At 37.8% G+C, this 17524-nt stretch overlaps 1 protein-coding gene across 5 annotated transcripts in view; it reads right to left on the bottom strand.

Annotated features, from left to right (window-relative positions):
* Positions 1 to 17524, bottom strand: part of PIBF1 (progesterone immunomodulatory binding factor 1) — a 223084-nt gene that overhangs the window by 144194 nt on the left and 61366 nt on the right. For all 5 annotated transcript variants that reach the window (XM_043477698.1, XM_043477701.1, XM_043477700.1 and 2 more), the window contains one exon: positions 6736 to 6834. In XM_043477698.1, coding sequence (XP_043333633.1) covers positions 6736 to 6834 — 99 coding nt within the window. The remainder of the gene's footprint in view (positions 1 to 6735; positions 6835 to 17524) is intronic.

A 17524-nucleotide genomic window follows, 5' to 3' on the forward strand; every position in this document is an offset into this window, starting at 1 on the left:
AAAATAGAAAAGGAAAAAAATGAACTGTTTCAGATTAAAGGAGACTGAAGAGTCATGATAACTAAAAGAAGAGCATAATTTGGATGGGATGTTTGGGCCAGGAAAAAAACTATTATAAAAGGACATTATTGGGACAATGACAAAAATGAATAAAGGTGTTATTATCAATGTTATCCTGAACTTGACAAGTGTCCTGTGGTTATATAAAAGAATATTCTTATTCCTAGAAAATAAACTGTGAAGATGTAGAAGTAAACTATGCAGAAAAAAAAAATAATGTGTGGGGGAAGAAGGGAGAGAAAGAGGAGAGAGAGAGAGAATAATAATAATAGAACAAATGTAGTTAAATGCTAGAAAGGGGCGTATCTAGATAAAAGACCTAGAGGAGTTCTTTGCATCATTCTTGTAACCTTTGTGCACAAACGAAATTTGAAATAAGTTAAAAAAGAATAAGGACCAAGATAGAATGCTAAAGCCCAGTTTTGATTTGATAACATCAACAGTGAATTGATCCTCTGAGAGTGATATCCATTGAAAGTTATTCTGGCTTGAGGAGAGAAGAGGTTTATGCTGCCAGGAATGGAAACAGCTTTCTCTGTATCAATTGTTCCATTTACACAACAAGATATGCTGATAACTCTAGTCTATTACTGTATAAAGATGTTCTGTCCCACAGACTAACAATACTGGCATCCATCATTAATTTTCCTGATGTAGTTTTTTCTGTTTTTTGGCTACAGAAGCCACCCAGTCCTTCTTTGAGAAAAAACAGACCGACAGAAAACAATATCTAATTGTTCTGTGCATGTGTGTGTTTTGACTCGCTGCACGAAAATACTCAAGATGTATTCTTTTGAGGAGGAGAATAGGTGTATCACTTTAGAACCTGTAGTACCCTTTAAGCCCAATTATAGGCCACAAACTATCCATGAGTGGCCACAGGACCCCCTGGGCCATTGTTTCTGGTGGGACAAGGGATTTCAGATCAGACCAATACCTTATAAACAAAAAGAAAGAGAGATGAGAGGTGGATAAAACAAAATCCATACACTGTGATCCGAATATGGGTGTTTCTCATCAGGTCTTTTCAAAGCCTTGTGTCTAGACCAAGAAGGAAGAAATAGTTTTCATCTCAGCAATAAATTTCTTAATGTTTTCATGTACATGACATTCTATACTACTAATTCCAAAGCCTTTACTAGGAAAGGAATAGAGTCACTTGTGGTAACTTAGGATGTAATGAAACCAGTTTAGAACATCCTATACAAGTGGCCAAATATATGTCAGATGGAAGAGCAGCTTAAAAGCCGAAAGAAAATTTGAGAACATGAAGCTTGACTGTTTCAATATAAATGAAACAAACCAATGGGCAAACAGAACATTTCAAAAAATAAGAGAACTCAAGTAATAAAACATAATTTTATAAACTCTGAAAAATCATCAGAGTAGCTTACAATTAAAGAAGGCACTTTGCAAATTTTCAAAGAAAAAATACTAAAAATTGTTTAAGAAGCATGAATTTATTATATATTCTTTCTTTCATAGAGAAATATGCCAAAAGAGTAACTTAATATATAGGGATTGAGAATCAAGAATTTTTGCATTCAAATAACAACTATGATGTGAATTATTTTATGTAACCATGAAAACTAAGGATAATGTGAATAAAATTACCACAGAATTTATTAAGTAAACAAAGTTTAAACACAGTATAAATAATTTTTATTTCAAATTTCAACATCCTTTCTCCCATCTCAAATGACACTAACATTTATGTGCCTGCTGAAGGAGCAAGGCAAGATTAAAAACAAACAAAGTTAAAACAATATAAGAATATGACAAAAGGTAGAATAAAGGCATGTCAAAACTGTTCTACTCTTGGGGATAAAGCACTGAATGGAAATTTAGGACAGCTGGCTGCTATATCAAGCTTTAAATTAGCCCAATATAACATATGACTCTCTTAATCTACTCACTAGATCTCCTATTCTCTCTTATCTTCTGTCATCTATAAGTAAAAAATAAGGACAAAATTCTACTATCACCAGAGAAGTTGTAGGGATTGAAATCATAATGCCAAGTAATATTCATTTAACAATACCTACAAACTGAAAAAAAAATTTCAAATACATCAAACCATAGCTAAAAAAAAATTAAAATAACTATAACTGAAAAAGAAAGACTATTAAAATTAACTCTGAAGAAGGCAATGGCAACCCACTGCAGTACTCTTGCCTGGAAAATCCCAGGGATGGGGGAGCCTGGTGGGCAGCCGTCTATGGGGTCACTGTGAGTCAGACACGACTGAGTGACTTCACTTTCACGCACTGGAGACGGAAATGGCAACCCATTCCAGTGTTCTTGCTTGGAGAATCCCAGGGGTGGGGGAGCCTGGTGGGCTGCCATCTATGGGGTCGCACAGAGTCGGACACAACCGAAGCGACTTGGCAGCAGCAGCTGGATTATAAACTTAAGCTAAGATTCAAACACAGGCCTCTCCTGTAGGATCCCACAGATGTAACAGTGTATTCAAATTTATTCTGTTCACCCTGATTGAGTTTAAAAATTTCCCCTTGGGGCAGAAAGAGTCTTCAGAGTGCTTATAGAGATTCAAAGCAACAGAAGGAGAGGTAAATAACTATTCCTGCTCATGAAAGCTGGGTATTTGTTACTTATTAAATAAATTATATAACTTGAATTGGGACATATACAGGTCTTTTCTATGCCTGAGAGAAGTCCGACTTGTTTTTATAGAAAATTAAAGTCTTGAGCAAAAAGCCTTTTTCATTCATGTTTGCAAGTGGCATACCACTTCCTTACATTTCTCTTTATAATAACACAGGTTGTTTAATCATTAAATGAAGCATTTGATAAAGTAAAACTTTCAACAAAATAAAAAAGTTGCGATTAGTTATACTTGACTAGAAAATTGTGTATAGACATGTCTCAGGCTTTACTTAAGCACAATTCAGGGAAATCACAGTGCATGTAAAGAATGAAACACATCTGTTTATTCTGATTTTGACACAAAGGAAGCCAGAGTAAAAACTCAACCTCTGAAAAATAAAACAAATATTTTTCCTGGGGTTTCAACATATACAAAACATATACATGATATTCCCAGAATATTCCTAGGCCAACTATACTCAAAAGAACTTCAGTGGATATTTAAATATATATAGAGAGTATCTTTTTCAAATATTGTGTTAAACACTAGGTTTTTATTTAAAAAAAAAAACAGGAAAAGTGAACTACGGAGATTTATAAGATACAAAAATAGCTTGGGTTCACCACTTCTTTTACATGATAACTTAATCAGTGTATTAACTCTTTCGAACTGTTGTTACAGATAATTTCAGGATTAAAATGGACTTCAGGGACTTTCCTGGTGGCCCAGTGGTTAAGAATTCGCCCTGCAATGCAGAGGACATGGGTTTGATCCCTGGTTGATAAACTAAGATCCCACATGTTGCTAAGCAACTAAGCCTGCACACTGCAACTACAGAGTCCATGTGCCTCAGTGAAAAAATCCTGTGCCAAAACTAAGACCTGATGCAGCCAAATCAATAAATACATACTTAGGAAAGGAGGGAGAGAGAGACTTTAAACTCATCAAGCTATCCACTTGATACTTCAATCTTTATAAACACAATCCTACTGAATGCTTAGCCAGTTGATGCCTGCACATTTCTGCTGATGGAGAACACACTCAATGCCAAGACATTTTGAAAAGCCCTGTCAGAAAGCTTGGGCTTCCCTGGTAGCTCAGTTGGTAAAGAATCCGCCTGCCATGCATGAGACCCTGGTTCGATTCCAGGATCAGGAAGATTTGCTAGAGAAGGGATAGGCTGCCCATTCCAGTATTCTTGGGCTTCCGTGGCGGCTCAACTGGTAAAGAATCTGCCTGCAATGCGGGAGACCTGGGTTCGATCCCTGGGTTGGGAAGGTCCCCTGGAGAATGGAAAGGCTACCCACTCCAGTATTCTGGCCTGGAGAATTCCAGGACTGTATAGTCTATGGGGTCACAAAGAGTCGGACACGGCTGAGAGACTTTCACTTTCATCAGAAAGCTTATCTTGACTCTTTTTTGTAATGCCTACTCAGTTGTTCCAATTCCACTACTTTAGACCTTACCAAATGAGAAGAGTACCCTTCAAATATTTGTAGACAGTTATAATCTGGGCACTAACAGGATGTTTTCTAATATTTTGAGTAGGTTTGGTCAATTTCCTCTTAAGACCTTTGGTTTAGAGCTTGGGTGCCCAGACCCAGGGTGATTCTATAAACAAGATAATTCCTGATCACATTCTAGATATAACTTCTATTACCATAGAATAGTATCTCCATATGAAAATCTTCCAAGTTGTCTTTGTATTTTATTCTAAGCTGATACAGAAATATTAATATCTCCTTTTTTATATTTTTTTATTTTTTAAATTATGGAAGTATGATAACACATTTACAGGAGACCTGGAAAATTATGAACAAGGTTCATACAGTTCATACAGATCAAGGTTACATACAGTCCCACTATTTAATATCTCCTTTTAATGTACTTTCATTTTATTGAGCTTTGCACATGCTGAACTTTTTTGTTTCCTCTTACAAACTGAAGGTTTGGGGCACCAAGCAAGTACACCAGTGCCATTTTTCCAGTATCTGCTCACTTTCATATTGGTGTCACATTTTGGAAACTTCTCATAATATTTTAAACTTATTATTATTATATTTATTATAGTGATCTGGGATCAGTGATTTTTATGTTACTACTGTAGTTGTTTGGGGGCTCCAGAAATCTTGCCTATATAAGATAACAAACTATTTATAATATTCTCTGAACTATCTTCCTGTTATTAGCTTAGTACTACTTTCATCACTCATTCTTCCAGGGTAATTATTCTAGCTGGGGACTCTGATCATGTTATTCAACAGAATGGCATACAGACTGCACAGCCTAGTACTCAAAGTCATTCACAGACTCTCTGCCTATCTTCTCAGGCTCTCTCCCTCTCCTTGGGCCTCCCTATTCCCTGAGACACAACGATACTGAAATTACCCCTACAATGGCCTCTAAAGTGTTCAAGTGAAAGGAAGAGGCACACATTTCTCATTTTAAATCAAAAGCTAGAAATGATTATGCTTAGAGGCACATTGAAAATTGATATAGGTTGAAAGTTGATATAGGCTGAAAGTTAGGCCTCTTGTGTGGAAGAGTTAGCCAAGCTGCGGATATAAAGGAAAAGTTCTTGGAAGGCAATTAAAAGTGTGTCTCCAGTGAACACAAAAATGATAAGAAAGTAAAACAGCCTTACTGCTGATATGAAGCAAGTTTTAGTGGTCTAGATAGATGATCAAACCAGCCACCATGTTCCCTTAAGCCAAAGCCTAGTACAGAGCAAGGCCTTAAGTCTCTTTGATTTTTGGAAAGCTAAGAGAGGTAAGGAAGCTGCAGAAGAAACGTCTGAAGCTTGAAGAGGGTGGTTCACGGGATCATGAAATTTAAGGAAAGAAGTCATCTCCATAACATAAAAGTGCAAGGCAAACCAGCAAGTGATGATGTAAAAGCTGTAGCAAATTATCCAGATGATCTAGCTAAGATAATTAATGAAAGTGGCTACACTAAACATAGATTATCAGTGTAGATGGAATAGCTTTCTATTGGAAGAAGATGCCACCTATCACTTTCATAGCTAGAGAGGAGAAGTCAATGCCTAGTTTCAAAGTTTCAAAGAACAATCTGACTCTCTTGTTAGGGGCTAATGAAGCTGTCGACTTTAAGGTGATGCCAATACTCATTTACTGTTCTGAAAATCCTAGGTGGCCTAGAATTGTGCTAAACCTACTCTACTTGTCCTCTATAAGTGGAACAGCAGAGTCTGGAGGACCCTGATCTGTTTATAACAAGGCTCACTGAATATTTTAAGCCCACTGCTGAGAATGACTGCTCAAAAAAAAAAAGAAAAAAGAAAAAAAAAACCTTTTCAAAATATTACTACTCAATGACAATGTATTTATTTAACTAACAGTTCTAATGACAGACGCACAATGACATGAATGCTGTTTTCATGTCTGCTAACACGTAACATAACTGATTCTGTAGTCCATGGGTCAAGGAGTTATTTCAACTTCCAAGTCTTTCATGGTAAAACAATCATCTACTGATGATTAGCAATTTCACTCTTAGGTGTTTATATGAGAGAAACGGAAACATATACCCACAAAAAGACTTGTATACAAACATTCATAGCAGCTTTATTCATAGTAGCACCAAACTGGGAAAAAAAACAAATGTCCACTGAGAGGTGAATGAATAAACAAACTTGTGTATATTCATGTCCAGCAAGTTAAGAAATGAACTACTGGGATAACATAAAATGGATGAAAACATACAATGTTGAGTGAAAGAACTCAGACACAAAAGGGTACACACCGCACAATTCCATTTCTTTTCAGTCCATGAAGAACAAAACTAAACTATGGTGAGAGAAATCACAAAGTGTTCACCTCTTGATGGGTGGCGGCTGAGACTGACCAAAGGGACATAAGGAAACTCCTTAGGGTGACTACACTGTTCTCTATCTTGTTTCAATATATACAATTATCACATAGGTAAATTATTACAGGTACATAATACTTAAACGAAAATTAAACTTCTATTAAAAAGATATATTCTAAAGGAAAGAGTAATAGGAACAAAAATCAAAGTTTCAACGCCTCTGTTTTCAGGATGCTTACCTGTCTAAGAGCTGATCATGTTTTTCTAGAGCATTCTTTTCAGCCATCACTGCACGGTCCTTTTCAGCCACAGCATTATCCCTTGCTTCTCGGAGGTTTCTAAAATTTAAATATATATTTCAGTTATTTCAAACACACAGTATCCATCTTTTAAAGACTCATAAATGGAGTCAGACTAACTGATAATCTTAGGGATGCCCTAAGGGTTGGGTGATCCACAGTGCAAGTAATATGAACATGCCTGGCTTGGTGAGTTTCTCTAGCAGCACACAGCAGCATAGGTACAAATAAGCTCTAATCTTTAAGTGTCATGCTACCTTTCGCCACAATTTTTCTCAACATGGTTGAAGGCAGGCTGGCTGGTTTGTATATATAGCAACTCATTTAACCCTGCCATAATGTAATGCTGCTGCTGCTGCTAAGTCACTTCAGTCGTGTCCGCCTCTTAGCGACCCCATGGACAGCAGCCTACCAGGCTCCTCTGTCCATGGGATTTTCCAGGCAAGAGAGCCAGAGTGGGGTGCTAGTGCCTTCTCTGCATAATGTAATGAGGTAGGTATAACACCAAGATATTATCCACAAGAAAGCTGAGGTTTTGAGAAGCTAGTAAATATAAAATACAATTTCACAGTAAGAGATATAGAGAGATATGATATAGAGATCAAAAAAATCCAAATGGAAATGGAGTTTGGTATATGAGCAAGAGAACTGATGAACTGATGGATCCCAGGTCTCACCTGGAGAGGAAAGGAAGAGAACACAGCAGGACTGAGATTAGAAGGCAAGGGACAAAGGACTTGAGGTCCTGATAAGATAACCCAAAGATTACCTGGAAGTGGTTGTGCAGGCAGGATGGAAGACCAGAAATTGCTGTCAAAGAATGGTGATTCAGAGGTAGAGTAGTGCCTTCAACCTTGGAATTTTAGTTCATAAAATGGAGGGTGTGACATAAGAAGAGCTAAATGAAGCAGAGCTGAGATGAAGGTCAATGTTCATGCAGGGCTCAAGGAAGTATGAGGCCACAGTATTAGTCATTCACTTACAGTGCCGACAATAACAGGAAGTGAAATTGACAAAAAGATACACTGAGTGACAGTTAAGGCATGTCCAAAAGGTGGAAGATAACAACAGTGAGAAATTAGGAGTGATACAACCAGATCAGTTCAGTCACTTCAGTTGCTCATTCATGTCCAACTCTGTGACCCCATCAACTGCAGCACACCAGGATTCCCTGTCCATCACCAACTCCTATAGCCTACACACACTCATGTCCATCGAGTCGGTGATGCCGTCCAACCATCTCATCCTCTGTCATTCCCTTCTCCTCCTGCTCTCAATCTTTCCCAGCATCAGGGTCTGTTCATATGAGTCACTTCTTCACATCAGGTAGCCAAAGTATGAGAGTTTCAGCTTCATCATCAGTCCTTCCTAAAATTCAGAATATTCAGGACTAATTTCCTTCAGGATGGACTGGTTGGATGTCCTTGCAGTCCAAAGGACTCTCAAGAGTCTTCTTCAACACCACAGTTCAAAAGCATCAATTCTTCAGTGCTCAGCTTTCTTTATGGTGCAACTCTCACAACCATACATGATTATTGGGAAAACCGTAGCCTTGACTAGACAGAACTTTGTTGGCAAAGTAATGTCTCTGCTTTTTAATATGCTGTCTAGGTTGGTATAACTTTTCTTCCAAGGAGTAAGCGTCTGTTAATTTCATGGCTGCAGTCACCATCTGCAGTGATTTTGGAGCTCAAAAAAATAAAGTCTGCCACTGTTTCCATTGTTTCCCCATCTATTGGCAAGGTCTGGCACTAGGTGAGTGATCACACCATCATGATTATCTGGGTTATGAAGATCTTTTTTGTACAGTTATTCTGTGTATTCTTGCCACCTCTTCTTAATATCTTCTGCTTCTGTTAGGTCCATACCATTTCTGTCCTTTATTGAGCCCATCTTTGTAGGAAATGTTCCCTTGGTATCTGTAATTTTCTTGAAGAGATCTCTGGTCTTTCCCATTCTATTGTTTTCCTCTATTTCTTTGAACTGATCACTGAGGAAAGCTTTCTTATCTCTCCTTGCTATTTTTGGAACTTTGCATTCAAATGGGTATATCTTTTTTTTTTTTCTCCTTTTGTTTTGCTTCTCTTCTTTTCACAGCTATTTGTAAGGTCTCCTCAGACAGCCATTTTGCTTTTTTGCATTTCTTTTTCTTGGGGATGGTCTTGATCCCTGTCTCCTGTAATGTCACGAACCTCCATCTATAGTTCATCAGATACTCTATCAGATCTAGTCCCTTAAATCTATTTCTCACTTCCACTGTATAATTGTTATGGATTTGATTTAGGTCATACCTGAATGGTCTAGTGGTTTCCCCACTTTCTTCAATTTCAGTCTGAATTTGGCAATAAGGAGTTCATGATCTGAGCCACAGTCAGCTCCCGGTCTTGTTTTTGCTGACTGTATAGAGCTTCTCCATCTTTGGCTGCAAAAAATATAATCAGTCTGATTTCAGTGTTGACCATCTGGTGATGTCCATGTGTAGAGTCATCTCTTGTGTTGCTGGAAGAGGGTGTTTGCTATGACCAGTGCATTCTCTTGGCAAAACTCTATTAGCCTTTGACCTGCTTCATTCTGTACTCCAAGGCCAAATTTGCCTGTTACTCCAGGTGTTTCCTGACTTGCTACTTTTGCATTCCAGTCCCCTATAATGAAAAGGACATCTTTTTTGGGTGTTAGTTCTAGAAGGTCTTGTAGGTCTTCATAGAACCATTCAACTTCAGCTTCTTCAGCCTTACTGATCGGGGCATAGGCTTGGATTACAGTGATATTGAATGGTTTGCCTTGGAAACGAACAGAGATTATTCTGTCGTTTCCGAGATTGCATCCAAGTACTGCATTGTGGATTCTCTTGTTGACTATGATGGCTACTCCATTTTCTCTAAGGGATTCTTGCCCACAGTAGTAGATATAATGGTCATCTGAGTTAAATTCACCCATTCTAGACCATTTTAGTTTGCTGATTCCTAAAATGTTGATGTTCACTCTTGTCATCTCCTGTTTGACTACTTCCAATTTGCTTTGACTCATGAACCTAACATTCCAGGTTCCTATGCAATATTGCTCTTTACAGCGTTGGATCTTGCTTCCATCACCAGTCACATCCACAGCTGGGTGTTGTTTTTGCTTTGGCTCTTTACTTCATTCTTTCTGGAGTTCTTTCTCCACTGATCTCCAGTAGCATATTGTGCACCCACCGACATGGGGAGTTCATCTTTGAGCATCCTATCTTTTTGCCTTTTCATTTATTTATTTATTATTATATTTATATAATAAATAAATATTTATTATTTATTTATTTATTCATGAACAGCATGAACAGTATATAGCTAGATAGGGGCCTTCAAAAATCAAATCCTATTTGGTTTTTTATCATAGTAGAAGTTTGGATCAAGAAAAATACCAACAGTAAGTTTCTTTCAGAGTCATTCAATTTTTTTTTTAAATCCTCTTCTCTAATAGAGCTATAACATTAATAAATTTGGAGTATAATGTAAATGATTGTGTTCACTTAATCCCTAGAAATCCTTGGTGTCATATTTTCTAATCTACTTTACGGTTGAGTAAATTGTTTAGAGGGCTTAAATCCCTGGGTCCAAGTAGGAGTTTCAGTGTTAAAGCCATAATGTGAGCTCAGCTCACTCCAAAGTGAGTATTTTCTACATTATATCACCTGTCTCCCATAAAGAACAGGACTGGATATTAGAATTTGGTTTTTATTACTGATGGAGAATGTCAGGAGGGAGCCACGAAAACCCACACAATTTAAATAAATCTATCTAATAACTATTAGACAGAAATGTTTAGGGGTCATATTTGTTGTGTCAGTGGCTTGATGTCATCTTTTGTACAGTGATGCTAACAAGAAATTCAAAATTCAGAAAGTGTCAACAAATAGAGATTCATTAGTAAAATATCTTATGAGCCAGAAATAAAATAATTAAAAAAAAAACTGGAGTATAGACAATTCTTACTAAATAGAAAATAGCTTCTGCATATTATTATCTAAGTGGAGGTATCTTTTAAAATATACATCACAAAATGGCATGTCATTATTTTCTGGTATCATCTTGATTGCAAAGACTTTCAAAAATATTCAATTATTACCAAATTAACTGAGATACAAAATTTTTAATTTTATAGATAGAATGATATCCTCAGAATATATTAAACACACATATTTTTCATCACTAAATGATCTACATATTTTAGTTATTCTGTCATTATGAGATTTATATTATATGATTATCTCAATGCAAATAGATGTTAAGTAAAAAACAATTCTTAGAAAAATTGTGAATATATTATATACCTGTTTTTATGACCCACGCTCTTTCAAACTCCAGCTGGTTTGACAAAATACCAGAAGGACTGATTCCTGCCACAGGTAAACTAATCCAAAACTGTTTGCAATTTTCATTTCTCAAATACTATATAGTTTTTTTTTTAATCCTAGAAGTTATTTCAGTTGCAAAATTCCAAGTAGATACATTTACAGTACTAATTAATCATAAAAGCTTAGTTGGTAGGTGGAAAAGCTGAAGCCTCTAACTATATTTCCTTTACTGCAGAAATGGACATTAGAAATAAAAAGCAAACCTAATAATCAGATTTACCATAGTGATCACTTGAAATATATAGAAATATGGAATCACTATGGGCTTCCCTGGTGGCTTAGACCGTAAAGAATTCGCCTCTGACGCAGGAGACTGAGGTTCCATCTCTGGGTCGGGAAGATCTCCTGGAGAAGGGAATGGCAATCCACTCTGGCATTCTTGCCTGGAGAATCCCATGGACGGAGGAGCCTGGTGGGCTATAGTACACTGGGTTGCAAAGAGTCAGATACGACTGAGCAACTAAGCACGCATGCATGCATGGAATCCCTAAGCTGTGTAACAGGAACTAACATAGTATTGTAGGTCATCATACCACAGAAACAAACAAGCCAACAAACTTATAGGAAAAAAAAGATCAGGGTACATGAGTTGGGGCAGGGGGAGTGGTAGGAGGAGGGGAAATTGGATGAAAGTGGCCAAATGGTACAAACTTCCAGTTATAAGGTAAACAAGTACTAGTAATGTGCCTGCATGCTAAGTCACTTCAGTCATGTCCAACTCTTTGAGATCCCATGGATTACAATCTGCCAGGCTCCTCTGTCCATGGGATTCTCCAGGCAAGAACACTGGAGTGGGTTGCCATGCCCTTCTCCAGGGGATTTTCCCAACCCAGGGATCAAACTTGCATCTCTGTAATGTACAACATGATAAATATAATTAGCACTGTTGTATGTTACATATAAAAGTTAAGAGAATAAATCCTAAGAGTTCTCATCAGTTCAGTTCAGTTCAGATGCTCAGTTGTGTCTGACTCTTTGCGACCCCATGGACTGCAGTACATCAGGCTTTCCTGTCCATCACCAACTCCTGGAGCTTACTCAAACTCATGTCCATTGAGTCAGTGATGCCATTTCTTTAATTTTCTATCTATGTGAAATGATGGGTGTTTACTTAACTTCATGTGGTCATCTCTTCATGATGTATAAAAGTCAAATCATTATGCTATATACCTTAACGTTATACAGTGCTGTGTCGATTATATCTCGGTAAAACTGGAAGAGAAAGCAAGAAAGTCTGTATCCAACTAATTATCATTGAAGTGAAGTGAAGTGAAAGTCGCTCAGTTGTGGCCAACTCTTTGTGACCCCATGGACTATACAGTCCATGGAATTCTCCAGACCAGAATACTGGAGTGGGTAGCTGTTCCCTTCTCCAGGGGATCTTCCCAACCCGGGGATCGAACCCAGCTCTCTTTCACTATAGGAGGTTTCTTTACCAGCTGAGCCACCAGGGAAACTGACTATCATTAGTGCTATATTAATGCATAAACAAGTTCTATGGCCACAAAGAAGAGGAGTTGTTTATTTTTAACCAGAGGAACAGATGAGTGAATGAAAGACATGTAAGTTGGCCCTTGAAGGACCAATAAATAAAGTTAACTCAAAAAAAGAAAAAGAAAATGAATGGGAGAAAGTGCTTGAAACTCAAGTTTCTACCAACAAGTCTTCCCACAGGTGTCTGCTGGTAAGATTTCTGTGTAAACTGGTCTTATCAGGTACCACGCCTTCCATATCCTGCCACAACCTGCATACTTCAGTAAGAAACAGCACAATTCCTTTTAACATAAAGATTAGAGATACTTCCTTTAATGTTATGAATTGACATTCAATGTTTTAGTCCGGGAGAGAAACTGTGCAATTCTTCCACTGACAATAACAGTAACAGTAGCAGAGAGTGCTCATGCTGTACTAGGAACTTCGCCAGGCACTGTACATATATTAATAATAACTCATCTAACCTTCACAACAACCCCACAAAGTATAGACAGGTTGTATCATTATCTCCATAATACAAAGGACAAGACTGAAACACAGAGAAGTTAAGTATGTGCCTAAACAGTCACATGGTAAATAAACTCTGGAGCCCAAATTTGAACCCAAACCGTACGGTGCTCGGGTCCATGCTCTTCATCACACTAGGCCGCCTCTCTGAAGAGTACCCTTGTCTCACAGAGATCTTCTCTTTGGGAAATCTTGTCATTGTGAGATTTATATTATATGATTATCTCCTAATGCAAATAGATGTTAAGTCAGAAACAATTCTTAGAATAATTGTGACTATACTATACATTTGTGTTTATGGTCCATGTTCTTGCAAACTCAAGCTGGTCTGATGAAACACCAGATGGATTGATTCCTGTCACAGCTAAGACTGTAACTGCCATGTAACTAATAAACTATCCACTTGAAAATGTTAAATGTATTAGAAAATGTAAAAGAAATACAATTACAGAACAAATAGCAGGAATTCAAATGTTCTTCAAAAGACAAACTTGAAAAATTAAGAGCATGAACAAGCTAATGGAGTTAAAATTTTCGAAGTTCAAACTGAGTACATATAATCAAATATAATAACAGAGAAAGATGTTGGAAGGTGGCCAACATTATAGCAAATGTTTTAAATTACACAAATTCAAATATTTCATCCTTAGAAATGCTTTTTAGAAAGCTAGCATTTGATTCCTAAACTGTTTTTCATAATTCTTTCATGTTGCTTCCTACTAACTCCATCTTCCATACACATGTGCTTATCTCTTCCCATCATTCTATATTTGCATGTGGGAGGTCGATTGAGAGGAAAGGTAGTAGAAAAGGGAAAAGAAATCTTATCAATTCCATGCAAAATGCAAAAAAAAAAAAAAAAAAGTAAATAGCCTAGTATTATCATTTATGTCCAAATAATATACCTTTCAACTTAGGTGCTTTTTGAGTGCAAGAAGGTGCTGTTAATAATTATGCCAGGGACTTCCCTGATGGTCCAGTGGTTAAGAATCTGCCTGCCAACGCATGGGATGTGGGTTCGATCCCTCGTTGAGGAACTAAGATCCCATATGCCACAGAGCAACTAAGTCCATGTGCCGCAACAACTGTGTCTGCATGCTCTAGAGTCCAAGCGCCACAACAAGAGAAGCCTGGGCACCACAGCGAAGACCCAGCATAGCCAAAAACAAAAAAAATATGATTATGCCAAAGAAATAGGCATAAACCAGGACTTCTATGGAAAAAAAACTGGAAGATATCACTTAAATTATAACATTCAAACAATAAACTTTAAGAGTTAAGTTCTTAACTATTTCTCCAACAAAAGAATTTAACTGTTACAACAAAATAGATATATTTCATATGCAACCTAGTGTATTTGGGCAGAGATGACTTCGAACATGTAAGTTTATCCAAAAGTATGGGCTTTTGTGGCTTCTATGGCTCAGTGGTAAAGAACCCTCCTGCCAATGCAAGAGACATGGGTTTGATCCCTGGTCTGGAAGATTTCCTGGAGAAGGAAATGACAACCCACTTCAGGGTTCTTTTTTTTTAATTATTATTTTTAATTGGAAGATAATTGCTTTACAATACTGTGTTGGTTTCTGCCACACATCAACATGAATCAGCCATAGGCATACATATGTCCCCTCTCTCTTGAATCTCTCCCCCACTCCCAAGCCTATCCTACCCTTCTAGGTAGTCACTTGGGGAGCACTCTAGCAGTCTTGCCTGGGAAATCCCATGGACAAAGGAGCCTGGCAGGCTACAGACCATGAGGTTGGAGAAGAGTTGGACACGACTTAATGACTGAATAACAATAATAATCTCACAACTGAAATCTGCAAACCTCAGTACAAAACATACAATAATACTAGAGTTCTGCACAGGAAGGAATGTATTTTCTTACTTTTTTAGCAGCAAGATACATTTGATAAAGTTTCATGGTATCAATAGGCCAAACTGAAAAACACACTTGGAAAGTGGTAAGAAGAATGTGACAAGAAGGAGAAAAACTTTAGGAACTTTTAGAATTCTAATAGGAAAAAATTAGAATTTGACAATGCCAAGAGCATGTGTTAGTCTGAATAAACATTGCAAATGCCTCAGAACTTGAAACTGACCAAGGATACATAGCAAAAGAAACATGGTCATCAGAAGACTTCAGCAAGCGTGACTAAGCAACCCATTCTCCTCCTTCCGTCTCCATATAAAAATATTTTTGTTTAATAAAAATGAACATATTTTTTCTAGTTGGAACAAAAAAGGGACTGAGACTGGCTGTTTATAAGACAAGCTTACTTATTAGAAAAGCATCTGAATTAATCTCCTCTACCTTCAGATTCTTCCTCCAGGACAAAACATACAACTGCTCATTTGTATTTGTTTTTAAGATGGCATGAAATAAAAGAATTCTAAGTGGATTATCTGCTATTATACAATCAATGGCTGATAACCTGTTCTTTAATTAATATAGATAGTTGACAAGTGAATGAACAGGACATGAAAAAAAAGAGCAAAGTAGAAATTTTATATAACATACTTTCTTGGGGGAAGCTAGGCATTCTAAGAGTGGAAACTTACTGAGATTATTGTCAAACGAATGAGATTATTGTCAAACGAACAAGCTAGACTTTTCTTCCTTTTATGTTAGCTGGTTCCCAAGTAGATTTTTTTGATTTTATAGATGTGAAAATTTCAGCCAAAAGTAGATAAATGATCTTTTAAAATTATAAAAATGGTAAGTACCAAAATGCAAAACACTTGTTCCATTAATGTGCTGAGGTTTAACAAGTAGCTGATGGAATAAAATGGAATATATTAAAATGAAACTAGGTGACTCTGGTGGACGGTTAACTGAGTGACTATAAATGTCAATTGCCAAGCTAGGTCCTGTAAATCCATCTTATAAATCTTGTCCAGGTTTTCATTTCATCTAAACTCATAGTCTGATTTCTCTAAAGTAGGAATAAATCATTCTTTCACTAAACAAGTATTTACTGAGCACTTACTATAAATCAGACATTGGCACAGGGGAGTGTAACACTGAACAACAGATGAAAGTCCTTACTCATATGGAGATTACATTTTAGTAGGAAAGAAACCAAACATATGCCAGTAGGTCCTAAGTTCTTGGAGAAAAATAAAGCAGAGAAGGGGCTAATGAGTGTGGGTGAGCAAGTACAGGAGAAGAGGGGGCTTCCATAGTTTTAAACAGACTCGTCAGGAAAAATGGAGAGAGCAAGTGACATCTGAAGGTGTGGAGAGGGTGAGGAGATAGGGCTCCAGGACATCCAGAAGTGGTGGTTAAGCAGCGGGAACTGTAAATACAAAGGAGGTGGGAAACATGCCTAACAGTCAGAGGACGAGGAGGCAAGGTGAGTAGGCGAGTGCTTAGAACAGAGGCTGTGAAAGAAACGTGGGGATACCAGGCATAGATCACGTAGTTATCAGAGGTCATATTAATCACTTATTATTTTGTTTTTAATCATTTAAACTTTGATGGAGTAAGATGGAATGCCTTTTTACCTGAGCAGAGGAGTGATCCAATTTGACCTACTATTTAACAGGAACACAGAAGGAAGATTTGTGACCACTTAAGGGGTTCTTGCAGTAATCAGAGCAAGAGATAATGGTCACTTGAACTGAGGCTATATCTGTGAGATGATAAAAGATCAATAAATTCTGAAGACATAATCAAAAGGATCTTAGAATGAATAAAACATGGAAAATAAGAAAGAGATTTTGAAAAGGATCTCAAGGTTTTTGGTCTGAGCGAGAAGACTAGAGTTGTCTTTAATTGCACTGGGTCAGACTGGGGCAGGAAGAAGGCAATGGCACCCCACCCCAGTACTCTCGCCTGGAAAATCCCATGGACGGAGGAGCCTGGCAGGCTGCAGTCCATGGGGTTGCGAAGAGTCGGACACGACTGAGCGACTTCACTTTCACTTTTCCTTTCATGCACTGGAGAAGGAAATGGCAACCCACTCCAGTGTTCTTGCCTGGAGAATCCCAGGGGTGGGGGAGCCTGGTGGGCTGCCATCTATGGGGTCGCACAGAGTCAGACACGACTGAAGTGACTTAGCAGCAGCAGCAACAGACTGAGGCAGAGCTAGGATGGAGGGACAGAAGTTTGCTTCTAGACACGTTGAATTAAAGATCAGCTTATTACATAACCAAGTGGAAACGCCATGGAAGCAGCTGCCAAAGATGTCGAGGAGACGGGGAGGACCAGTAAAGAAAATGAGGACAGCCAGCGAGGAAGGGCAAAAGTCACGGTGCGGGATCCTGGAAGGCAGTTAGACTATGTTTCCAGGAAGAGGGAGTAATCAACTGTATTCAACATTGCTGTGGTCA

Source organism: Cervus canadensis, chromosome 9, assembly GCF_019320065.1.
Source record: "Cervus canadensis isolate Bull #8, Minnesota chromosome 9, ASM1932006v1, whole genome shotgun sequence".
Classification (NCBI taxonomy): Eukaryota; Metazoa; Chordata; class Mammalia; order Artiodactyla; family Cervidae; genus Cervus; species Cervus canadensis.